Source organism: Indicator indicator, chromosome 6, assembly GCF_027791375.1.
Source record: "Indicator indicator isolate 239-I01 chromosome 6, UM_Iind_1.1, whole genome shotgun sequence".
Taxonomy (NCBI): domain Eukaryota; kingdom Metazoa; phylum Chordata; class Aves; order Piciformes; family Indicatoridae; genus Indicator; species Indicator indicator.
In genome coordinates this window covers 117,853-129,865 of record NC_072015.1, presented here as the reverse complement: position 1 = coordinate 129,865, position 12,013 = coordinate 117,853, and the positions used below count along the sequence as shown (strand labels likewise).

At 60.5% G+C, this 12,013-nt stretch overlaps 1 protein-coding gene across 1 annotated transcript in view; it reads right to left on the bottom strand.

Annotated features, from left to right (window-relative positions):
* Positions 1-11,253, bottom strand: part of NFATC1 (nuclear factor of activated T cells 1) — a 70,012-nt gene extending 58,759 nt beyond the window's left edge. The window contains exons 1-3 of the mRNA XM_054381943.1: positions 11,178-11,253; positions 10,035-10,049; positions 2,651-3,839 (exon numbers count right to left, since the gene is read on the bottom strand). Coding sequence (XP_054237918.1) covers positions 2,651-3,839; positions 10,035-10,049; positions 11,178-11,253 — 1,280 coding nt within the window. The remainder of the gene's footprint in view (positions 1-2,650; positions 3,840-10,034; positions 10,050-11,177) is intronic.
* Between the last annotated feature and the right edge of the window lie 760 nt (positions 11,254-12,013).

The following is a 12,013-nucleotide window of genomic DNA, read 5'->3' as shown; positions in this document are numbered from 1 at the left end:
TTGGAAGAAGCCCTCCAAGATCATCCAGTCCAGCCAGCAGGCCAACCCCACCATGGCCACCAAACCCTGTCCCCAAGTGCCATGGCCATGACCTCTGAGCTCAGCCAGTCCAACATCAGCCCAGCACCACCACGGCCACCAAACCCTGTCCCCAAGTGCCATGGCCATGACCTCTGAGCTCAGCCAGTCCAACATCAGCCCAGCACCACCATGGCCACCAAACCCTGTCCCCAAGTGCCATGGCCATGACCTCTGAGCTCAGCCAGTCCAACATCAGCCCAGCACCTCCATGGCCACCAAACCCTGTCTCCAGGTGCCACGGCCACACATTTCTGGAACACCTCCAGAGGTGAGGACTCCACCACCTCCCTGGGCTGCCTGTGCCAGTCCCTCACCACTCCTGCAGCAGAGAAATTTCTCCTCCTCTCCAACCTAAGCCTGCCCTGGTGCAACTTGAGGCCATTTCCTCTCCTTCTATCACTTGTTATTAGGAAGAGCCCAACCCTCACCTGGCTGCAGCCTCCTCTCAGGGAGTTTTAGAGAGCAATGAGGTCTCCCCTCAGCCTCCTCCAGGCTGAACACCTACAGCTCCCTCAGCTGCTCCTCCCCAGCCCTGCTCTCCAGACCCTTCCCCAGCTCTGTTGCCCTTCCCTGGCCCTGCTCCATCCCCTCAGTGTCCTCCTGGGAGCAAGGAGCAGGCTGAGCTTTGATCACAACAAATAGGAACCATCACCTCTGTCAGCAGCACCACCCAGCCAGCAGCTTCCCTCCCAGACTGATGTCCACCCTCCAAGCCCCGGAAGGGAGATGGCTTCTGGCCAAGAGCTGTTGTGTCCCCAAAGAGGTGGGGACACAGGAGCAGGAGGGAAAGGCCTGGGGCACGCTGTCTGGTGATGGAATTTGTCCCATCGAGGCAGGAAGAGGCAGAGGAGGCAACCAGCTCTGCTTATCTCCAACCGGTGGCCGGGAGGGAGGCTCTGGAGCTGTTTGCTGGAAGCCACCCTGCAGCCCTCACGTTTGAAGGGGAGCAGATGTGTCACAGGACAGGAAGGGAAACAAAGGACCCCAGCTCTGGTGTGACAGACCCTGTCCCAGCCTGGGGGAGAGGGAGGGGTGGGGAAGGGCTCAAAACAACATCACTGCCCCCGCAGGGGTCCTGACCCTGCTGACGTCCCTGCCCAGCACCCCCCACGGAGCACCCCAGGGCTGCTGTGGCTGGCAGGAAGCGTGGCCATGCCCCTCTGGTTGGCAGCCACCACCTCAGCAATCACACTGCAGGGGGGCAGCTTCCCACCAGCCCCCCCTGCACCAGGGATGACATCAGGTGGAAACACCTTTAAAGCCAGGAAACAGCTTTGCACCAGCCCCAGACAGTGGAAAAAAAACCAAAACACTGAGGAAAAAAAAAAAAAGAGAGAGATAAACACAGGAGGTGGTGGTGGTGGAGCTGGGGCTTGGGCTCTGCACCTCTGCTCTTTGGGTGAGCCTGGGCGTCATGCTGCTGGGCCTGGCACAGCTGGTGATGGACTGGTAAAGCTGGTGCTGGGCTAGCAAAGCTGGTAACGGGCTGGCACAGCTACTGCTGCTGGGCCTGGCACAGCTGGGGCTAGGCTGACCCTTCCCAAGGCTTTGCTCTTGGCTACATCACACCAGCACCAGGTTTGGATGAGTGGATGAGCAGATGTGGTGAGAAGGAGAAGCAAGAAGGGGAAGGATCACAGATCAGAGGATGTTAGGGGTTGGAATGGACCTCTGGAGATGATCACAAGGTCACAGGATGTTAGGGGTTGGAAGGGTCCTCTGGAGATCTTCCAGTCCAAGCCCCTGCCAGAGCAGGACCAGAGAATCCAGCACAGGGCACACAGCAACACATCCAGACAGGGCTGCCAAGGCTCCAGACAAGGAGACTCCACAACCTCTCTGGGCAGCCTGCTCCAGGCCTCTGGCACCCTCCCTGTGCAGAAGGAGAAGCAAGCAGGCAGTCAAGATGGTGTCAAGGACCTTAGAGTTGTTGAGCTTGGAGGAGACTTAGAGGGGATGTCCTCACTCTCTCTACAACTACCTAAAAGGAAACTGTAGTCAGGCTCTGCTCCCAGGCAGCTTGAGCCAAGACAAGAGGGCATGGCCTGAAACTGCACCAGGGGAGGTTTAGTTTGGGTGTTAGGAAGCAATTCCTTATGGAAAGGGAAATTAGGCACTGGAATGGACTGCCCAGGGAGGTGGTGGAGTCATCATCCCTGGAGGTCTTTAAGAAAAAATTGGATGTGGCATTTGGTGGCCATGGTTTAGCAGATGTGGTGGTGTTGGGTCATAGGCTGGGCTTGATGAGCTCAGAGGTCTTTTCCTGCCTCAGTAACTCTGTGATTCTGTGCTTGGAAGACTCTGAGGTTGGGGAGATTCAGATTGGACTTTAGGAAGAAGTTCTTCCCCATGAGGGTGGTGAAAGACTGGCAGAGGTTGCCCAGGGAGGTGGTGGAAGCCTCATCCCTGGAGGTTTTTGCAGCCAGGCTGGAGGTGGCTGTGAGCAACCTGCTGGAGTGTGAGGTGTCCCAGCCCATGGCAGGGGGTTGGGACTGGCTGAGCCCTGAGGTCCCTTCCAGCCCTGACAGTTCTCTGGTTCCATGATGTAAGTGCCCACAGCGCTGCTCACCTCACGTAGGACGCTGGGGACAGCGCCTTGGGCTTGGCCCACTGGTAGGGGTGCTGGGGCACGGCCAGGTACTGCTCGCAGAAGTTGCCCTTCCTGATGTGCTGGAAGCCGGAGAAGTCTTCAGGAGAGAGGTCCGCGGCGGGCGAGGCCGAGGCGGCAGCGGCGACCTGCTGCTCCTCGGCCGCTGGCTCCGCCTTGAGGGCCAGGCCGGGGCCGTGCTCCAGGCCGGGGCTGTGCTCCAGGCCGGGGCCGTGCTCCAGGCCCGTCCTCCTGGCCTTCAGGGGGATGCCGTCGCCCATGTCCAGGGTGCTGTCGGTGGTGAGGGCGTTGATGGCTGCCACGATGGCCGAGCTGGCGTAGTGGCTGCCGCCGCCCACCCCCAGCCAGGTGTCGTCCGTGACGCTGACCCGTGGCGAGCCCTGCGGCGACGGCGTGGGCGAGCGGTGCGGCGAGAAGGAGGCCTGGCGCCCGTTGAGCCCCAGCTTCCTCTTGTTGCAAGGGGAAGGGGGCCGGGAGGAGCCCCGCGCCCCCAGCCAGCTCTCCTCCGTCACGCTGGGCCGCGGGGAAGCGGAGGGAGAGTGCCGCGGGGAGCCCAGCAGGCCGCAGGCCGCCATGCCCCGCGGATAGCCTTCCACCTCCGCCTCGGTGGTCTTGGGGGACACGCAGGGGGACTGCCAGGGGGAGGTCTGGGGGGAGGCGTAGGGGTAGGAGTAGTTGGACTCGTAGGAGGAGGCCTCGGAGTTGCAGCTGCGGGAGGAGAGGCTGCTGGCGGGGCTGAGGCAGGAGGGGTCCCGGTAGGCCTCCATGTTGGGCAGGTGGAGGGTGGCGGTGGAGGGCGAGCGCTTGGCGCCGGGCAGGGCCTCCTCCGCCACCTCCTCCTGGAAGAAGTGGCTGCCGCCGCCGTGGTGCAGCCCCAGGTAGGAGGTGATCTCGATCCGGGGGCTCTCCAGCGCCGGGGGGCCCCCGTTGGGCCTGGCTGCGGGGGGCGGCGGCAGGTAGTAGTCGGAGGCTCCTCCGCCGCCGCCCTCCAGGTGCCCTCCGTAGCCCGAGGCGTGGGTGGCCGAGGAGGGCACCACGGAGATGAGAGGGTTGGGCGTCTGCAGGCCGTGGCACGGGGCGGGCAGCGACGGGTGCGACACGGTCAGAGGCAGGCCGGGACCCACGTTGGCTGGGGAGTAGCCGTAGTGTTCTGCAAGGCAAACAGAGACCCGGGGTGAGAATGAGCTGTGCAGAGAGAGAGACCCGGGGTGAGACTGAGCTGTGCCGAGAGAGAGACCCGGGGTGAGAATGAGCTGTGCAGAGAGAGGCCCGGGGTGAGACTGAGCTGTGCCGAGAGAGAGACCCGGGGTGAGACTGAGCTGTGCCGAGAGAGAGACCCGGGGTGAGACTGAGCTGTGCAGAGAGAGAGACCCGGGGTGAGACTGAGCTGTGCCGAGAGAGAGACCCGGGGTGAGACTGAGCTGTGCAGAGAGAGAGACCTGGGGTGAGACTGAGCTGCACCGACAGAGTCCCAGGGGGACAGAGAGCCTGTGCCAGAGTCTCACCCCCCCTGGCACTGCAGAACTTCTGCCTCAGCTCCAGCCTCCCCCTGCTCTGCCTCAGCTCCAAACCATTCCCCCTTGGCCTGGCTCCAGACCCCCTCAGCAAAAGTCCCTCTGCATAATCCCTTCCTGCAGGATGCCTTCAGGTCCTGGCAGGCAGCTCTGAGGTGCCCCTGGAGCCTTCTCCTCTGCAGGCTGCACACCCCCAGCTCCCTCAGCCTGTGCTCCCAGCAGAGCTGCTCCAGCCCTTGCAGCATCTTTGTGGCCTCCTCTGGCCTCTCTCCAGCAGCTCTGTGGCCTCCTTCCTGTGGAGACAGGATTGGAGGTGAGGTGTGAGCAGAGCAGAGCCCAGGGGCAGAATCCCCTCTGCTGCCCTCTGCCCACACTCCTCTGGCTGCAGCCCAGCTCACAGCTGCCTGAGGGCTGCAGGAGGATCTTAGACTGGATTGTGTTGGAAGGGACCCTCAAGATCCTCCAGTTCCAACCCCTCCAACCCCCTGGCCATGGGCAGGGACACCTCCCACCAGACCAGGTTGCTCCAGATCTCATCCAGCCTGGCTTTGAACACCTCCAGGGATAGAAATCCACAGCCTCCCTGGGCAACCTGTTCCAGTGTCTCCCCACCCTCACTGCCAAGAATTTCTTCCTCATCTCCAGTCCCAATCTCCCCTCTCCCAGCTCCAAGCCATTGCCTCTCATCCTGGCACTACAAAAACTCTTCCCCAGGACCATTTAAAGCCCTCCAAGCTCATCAAGCCCAGTGCCTGCAGAGGATGCTCCAGGGATGTGCTTTTAGCAAGGCAGCTTCATTCCCTTCTTGAAAAGTTGGGATACACCAAAAAAAACCAAAACCAACCAAACAAAACCCCCAAAGCACACACCCCCCCAAAAAAAACCCCACCAAACAATCCAATGGACACAACAAAAAAGTAAAAAGAAACCCCAGGAAAATAAAAAAAAGTGGAGTCAGACTGCAGCAAAGCCCAGGGCTGGCTGCATCCTGCTGAAGGAATTACTCTCAGCCCAGATTTCCATTACAGCAACTTTCCAACTGGTTCCAGTTAACGAGGAGCTTGGAACCAGACAGACCTCCCGACCTGCTGCTCTGCTTTCTGGGACCACTTACCCTGCAGCCCAGCTGGCAGAGGCCAGGTGAGGGATCTGGAGGCAGCTCCGCCACAGCTGCAGCTCCACACAGGGCTCTCCCCTCCCCACTGCACAGCTCCAGCTGCACCACGGTGCTGGTGGCACCAGCAGGGTGGCACACTCAGGGTGGAGGGCAGGGAGCTCAGAGCCAGGCTTGTGCCAGCTGCCTGCCTGCCCCAGCTCAGGGGGAGGAAGCTGCCCTCTGTGTGCCTCCAGCCCTGCTGCACTACAAGGACCAGCACACCACGCCTGGTCTGTAGGATACCAGAGAATGGGAAGGGTTGGAAGGGACCTCCAGAGATCATCCAGCCCAAGCCCTCTGCCAGAGCAGGGGCACCCAGAGCAGGGCACACAGAACACAGCCAGGTTGAGGCTTGAAGATCAGAGGAGGAGGAGACTCTACAACCTCTCTGGGCAGCCTGCTCCAGGGCTCCTCACCCTCACAGTAAAGTTTTCTCTGTTGTTGAGGTGGAACTTCCTCACTGCTGAGCTGCTGAAGGGACACCTCCAGCTCTCCCCCCCCCCCATGCCAGGGCTGCACCTGTCTGTCTTTGCCATTCTGGAGGGCCACAGGCCAGGAGATGGGCAGCCCTCAGCCAAGGGGAATGTGGCTCTGGTGTTTTGAGCAGTAGTGGGGCCAGGAGCCATCCACTCTGTGCCTTCTGATATAAAAGCACAGAATGGTTTGAGGTGGAAAAGCCCTCCGAGATCTTTCAGTCCAACCACTGACCCAACACCGCCATGGGGACATTGTCCCCAAGAGCCGTGGCCACAGATTTCTGGAACAGCTCCAGGGATGGTGACTCCAGCACCCGCCTGGGCAGCCTGTGCCTGATGCAGGGACAGCACCAGCACCCATGGCCAGAGCCCCCCAGTGCCGCCACCTCTTGTCTGGCTGGGGACAGACACCAAAACCTTTCCATCAAGGCCAGGAGCTGCTCAGCTTGGAGCCTGAGGTTCCTCTCAGCAGGTTGGAGATGCCTCCAGCTGCAGCCTGAGCTCTGCTTGCAGAACCCTCTCTGAGGTCCTCTCCAGTGTTTCCCTGCAGCACAGAGGGAACCCCCATGGGAAGCTTGTCCCCTGCACTCCCCCAGATGAGCTCCTTTGGTGGCCACCTTCCCTAGGGACATCCTGGGCTCCAAGCTGGTAAAACATGGGATTGATGGATGGACAACTCAGTGGATACAGAACTGGCTGGATAACAGTGGCTGTCAGTGAGTCCATGGCCAAGTGCAGGCCAGGGACAAGTGGAGTCCCTCAGACTCCTCAGACCAAACCAATACTGGGATCAGGTTTGGTTAACATCTCCGTTGGTGCCATGGACAGTGGCCCTGAGGCTCCCTTAGCACCAAGCTGTGTGGTGCTGCTGACACCAAGCTGGAGGGAAGGGATCCATCCAGAGGGAGCTGGACAGGCTGCAGAGCTGGGCCCAAGCCAACCTCAGGAGGTTCAACAAGACCAAGGGAAAGGTCCTGCAGCTGGGTCAGGGCAATGCCAGGCACCAATACAGGCTGGGCAGGGACTGGCTGGAGAGCAGCCCTGAAGAAGAGGCCTTGGGGATGCTGGTGGAGGAGAAGATCAGCAGGAGCCAGCAGTGAGCGCTTGCAGCCCAGAGAGCCAAGCAGAGCCTGGGCTGCAGCAAGAGAAGTGTGGCCAGCAGGGCCAGGGAGGGGATTCTCCCCTCTGCTCCACTCTGCTGAGACCATACCTGGAGCTCTGTATCCAGTGCTGGAGCCTGTGTTCCAGGAAGGATCTGGAGGGGCTGGAAGGTGTCCAGAGCAGGGCCACGAGGATGAGCAGAGGGCTGGAGCTGCTCTGCTCTGAGGACAGACTGAGAGAGTTGGGGTTGTGCAGTCTGGAGAGGAGAAGGCTCCCAGGAGACCTTCTGGTGGCCTTCCAGGATATGAAGGGGGCTCCAAGAAAGCTGGGGAGGGACTTTTGAGGGTGTCAGGTGGGGACAGGACCAAAGGGAATGGAGCAAACTAGAAATGGGGAGATTCAGATTGGATGTTAGGAAGAAGTTTTTCCCCATGAGGGTGGTGAGAGACTGGCAGAGTTTGCCCAGGGAGGTGGTGGAAGCCTCATCCCTGGAGGTTTTTGCATCCAGGCTGGATGTGGCTGTGAGCAACTTGCTGTGGTGTGAGGTGTCCATGCCCATGGCACAGGAGTTGGGACTGGCTGAGCCTTGAGGTCCCTTCCAACCCTGACAGTTCTGTGATTCTATGACAGGCTGGAGAAGCCCAACACACCCTGCTGCCCAGCTGCCCTGCAGATGCCGGGGAGCCTCTGGGAGCTCCTCACCCAGCAGCTCCTCTCCTGCTCTTGTTTACCAGCAGCTCCTCTCCTGCTCATTCAGCAGCTCAGCCCTCTCTGGTGTCACCCTGGCCGTGATCCCCTTTGCAATGCCAACCCCTCCAGGGCAAACTGGGAAACAATGGAGGTGCTGTCAGGGCTCCACACCAGCCCTGCCCGGCTCTGTGCCCAGCCAGGTAAAGCAGGAAGGGTGAGCAGCACCTTCCGAGCCTCACTCTGCAGCCTGCCCTCACAGACCTGCCCATTTGTGGCCACCGTGTGCCAGGGGAGAGTGGCAGGGATGAGGCAGGGGCACCAGGAACAGCTTCCCGCTGCAGCCCAGCCCCGGGGCAGGGCAGGAGCTGCGGAGGCAGTACATGGAAAATCCTGCTGCAGGGAGGCACAGGGCTGCCGGGGGGTGGGGGAGATCAGCCTTCCCTCCTTCCAAAATTAGCCCCTGTGGTGGCTGCCCTGCCACATGGCCATGCCACTCAGCCTCCCTACAGCCACTGCTGCTTCCCTCTCACTCTTCAGGGGAACAGAAAACCACCCCCGAGGTGCCCATGGGAGACCTCCTCCGGGGCAGAAATCAGCACGGGGAGAGGATCCCAGCAGTGTCTTCCAGTGCCTCCAACCCTCCTCCAGCTCCAGAAGAAGGTGATGCCCCTGGCACTGCCTGCTGCCCAGACCGTGGGTCGGCTCTTCCACAGTATCCTGGTCTGGCATCTGTGTGGATGTCACTGGTGCCATGGCATAGCTGGGCACCACCTCCACTCATTCCCCCCTCAGACAGCTGGACACCCTGGGCAGGGGACTGTGGGCTCCACAGGCTGCCCCAGCTCTGTGCCAACAAGGTGGGCTTTGCAGAGAGGGTGGTGCAGCAGAACCAGGGCCTGCAAATCTTGGATTAGATCAAATCAATAAGCAAAGGAACAGCCCAGCAGGGCTAATTGGCACCTGTGAGAGGGGCACTGGGAACCCAGCAGCCCTCTGCAATCTCCACATGAGAGTGAAACTTGGAAACGCTGAAGCCTGCTGGAGATCTGCAGCCCAGGCCAAAGAGGCAGTAAAAGTCCTCAGCCCAGGATGGACAACTCAGGTTTCTTTTTTTTTTTTTTTAATTAGTAATTATAAAAGAGAGCCTCAAGAGCTCCAAGCAACAGGTCCCCCCCAATGCACGTGGCGAGGAGTTGCCTCTTTTAGAGCCACGATGCAGGTTTTTAAAAGGTCAACTTTTAAAGGGCCAAGAAAAAAAAAACAAACAAACAAGCAAGGTGTGCCACAGCTGCTCACACCACAGCACCCAGCACTGAGGAGCACTGAGGAAGACCCAAAGCCTTCCAAAGACACTCAGCTGGGTTTGCAGGCAGAGGGCCAGAAGCCAGCCCAGCAAACAGAGGAGCCCCAAAGCCAGGAGCAGGAACAGGAACCAAGGTGAGTTGAGTTGTGAGCTCAACCCCACCAGCTCCAGCTACTGAAACAGCACTTCCTGCCCCAGGGCTTCTGGACTCACCAATCACTGAATGCCAGAGGCTGGAAGGGACCTTGAAAGCTCATCCAGTCCAACCCCCCTGCCAGAGCAGGAGCACCCAGAGCAGGAATGCATCCAGGTGGGTTTGGAATATCTCCAGAGGGAGACTCCGCAACCCCCCTGGCACAGCCTGCTCCATGCTCATCAGATGTACCCAGAATGTGCTGCTGTTTCCTCACCAGGGTGAAGATGTCTAGAAGCTAACTGCCAGCCCTGAGGGATGGAAGGTGGAAGTGGGCTGCAGAGGCAGGGACCTGCACCACACAGCACAGCTGCTGGGGGCATTTTTCCTGCTTGTGGTTTGAAATGGTCCCAAATCAGTAGAATTGAAGTCATGCCCCAAAACCCTAAGTCAAATATTGTTATTTAAGGAAAATTTTACACTGAGGGTAATGAAACACTGAGCTAGGCTGCCCAGGGAGGTGGTAGAAGCCCCATCCCTGGAAGTATTCAAGGTCAGGTTGGACCAGGCTCTGAGGAACCTGATCAAGTTGAAGATACCTCTGCTGACTGCAGGCTAGTTGGAATGAGATGACCTTTAAAGGTCCCTTCCAACCCAAACTGTTCTCTGATTCTGTGAAGGCAATGCTTGAAGATGGAGCTACTGCCACCACCATGACCCATGGAGGACCTCCCCTAACCAAGGCACCTCCGTGAGAGCTTTGAACCCCTGGAGCCAAACCCCAGCAGTGCAGCTCTCTGCAAGGCTTCTCCCCCAGCAGCCCCCCAGGCTGGGGTGTAAGTAGGACATGAAACTGGACCCCTTGCTTTGTGGATCACATCTCCACAGCTTACATTTCACCGGGGGGACAACACGAACAGGCTCCTCTTTGTCTCTTCCCCTCTGATTCACTTCACAGAGCAAAGGTTTGACTCCTTGCTGCTGCTGCTGCTAATGGGCCTGACCCCAGCGAGACCTGGGCACCACCAGCTGCTGCTCGGCTGCCCGACAGGGAAATGCTAAACGCCGGCAGCTTTCCAGCAGGTGGGGGACAGCTCACATGAGGGAAACTAAGCCACCTCCAGCTCTGTGTTTCAATTCACTCTTCCCAAGCTGCCTGTTGGAGCTGGGGACTTCCCTCACTACCACCTGGACGCTCAGTTTGCCGAGGCCACTTTCCAGCTGTCCAAAGCTTGGGGTGAAACGCTGAAAAATGCTTTTAGTTAAAAAAAATAAAACCTGAGGAGCTCCTAACAAGGGTTTGGATGCTGACAGTGTTCCAGAGAGCATAAGCCAGGGGAGCACCACACCTTCACTGCACCCTGGCAGGACGAGCTATGCAGCAAGGGGCTGCAGGCAAGGGTCTGTGGACCCTGCCTCAAGGTAAAGGCAGAAGATGAAGCACAGAGTCGGTGCCAACCTTAATCCGAGGATGCATGAAACCATCTGCTCAGAGGAGAGCTTTTATGGTGAGCAGCTACCAGCAGCCAACCTCCTACCATGGAACAACTTTCTCTGGGTCAATTCCACACTTTTTTTGGCCTCACTTCTGCCTCAGCTATTGTGAAAAGTGATAAAGGCAGGCAGCTGGAGCCAGACACCAGAGCTGGGCATGCTGTGACCCACAATAAATTCAGCCCCATAGATTTGATTCCTGGGTGACCTCCAAATTAACCCTCAGCCTAACGAGATGCAGCTCATGGTGGGCAAACGAGTGGCTTTTGAACTGACCCAGCCCTGTAACGGGCACGAACCAAAGCCCTGCTCGTCCCCTCGGAGGATCTGCCGGCAGCGAGGGCTGTGCCAGGGACCTGCAGGGAGGGCACAGCTCGGCCGGGCAGGCACCGCTTGGGCTGGAGGAGCTCGAGCAATCCCCAGCCTTCACAAAACCCGGACCCGGCTGCTGCCAGGGCAGTGTTTCCCTCCCTCTCGCCGCTTCCCGTCACGGCGGGGCCGGCTCCCGGCCACCTTTTGCCCTGTCCCGAACGGCGCTGCTCCGCGGCGAGCTCCCCGCCGCATCCCCGCCGCCAGCAACCCCCCGGGGGTGCCCCGGCTGCCACCCACCTCCTCCTCCACCGCCGCCCTCATCGCTGTGCTTGAACTCGAAGAGGAAATCAAAGTCAAACTCCTGCTCGGCCTCCACGCCGGTCATGGCTTCTGCGGCCGCCACCTCCGCCGCCCGCCCCGTCCAGCCTGCCCCGTCGCGCCCGGACACCTGCTGCTAGCGGGCCGGGCTGGGCCGGGCCGGGCCGAGTTCCCCCCGGGCAGCGGTGGCCGCAGCTGCGCCCAAGTCCCGGCGAGGCACAAGACGACGGCGGCGGCTGGGGCGGTAACGTGAGCCCGGCCCCGACGGGCGGCCTATCTCGGTGCCGCCGCCTCTGATCCGCCCTCCGCCCTCCTCCCCGCCGCTGTTGATGTTTCCGGGTCTATGCAAACAAGCTCGGTGCCCGCGCTCCGCCGCTGCCCCGGGCTCTGCAGCTTACGCGCTGCGGGGAGACCCCTCCCCCCCGAGCGTGGGCGTCCAGGCACCGGGGATTGGGGGGCTGGGGGGTGCGCCAGCTCCCCGGCTCGCCGTGGGTGGGATGGGGAGGCCGGGGATAGCCAGACAGCGGCATTGCCCCGGCGGCCGCCCACGCTAATTAACTGGCACAGGTGCCAGGCCGCCGCCGCAATGAGGGCGGCAAGAGCGGCACTTCCCGCCCCCGCGGGACTTTGTGGGGAGGGGACTCCTTTGGGACCATCGGCGCGGCCCCCTCTTCGCTGAGAGCTCCCAGGGCTTCTTCCGAGGGTGTTCCCCCCTCCCCTCCCCGCGTCCCCCAGCACCACGCCACGTCGGCTTCGCCTTCCTGTCTTATTGATTTGCCTCCCGCGCAGCACCCACTAGTGCCAAGCGCCACACGGGACGCCACCGG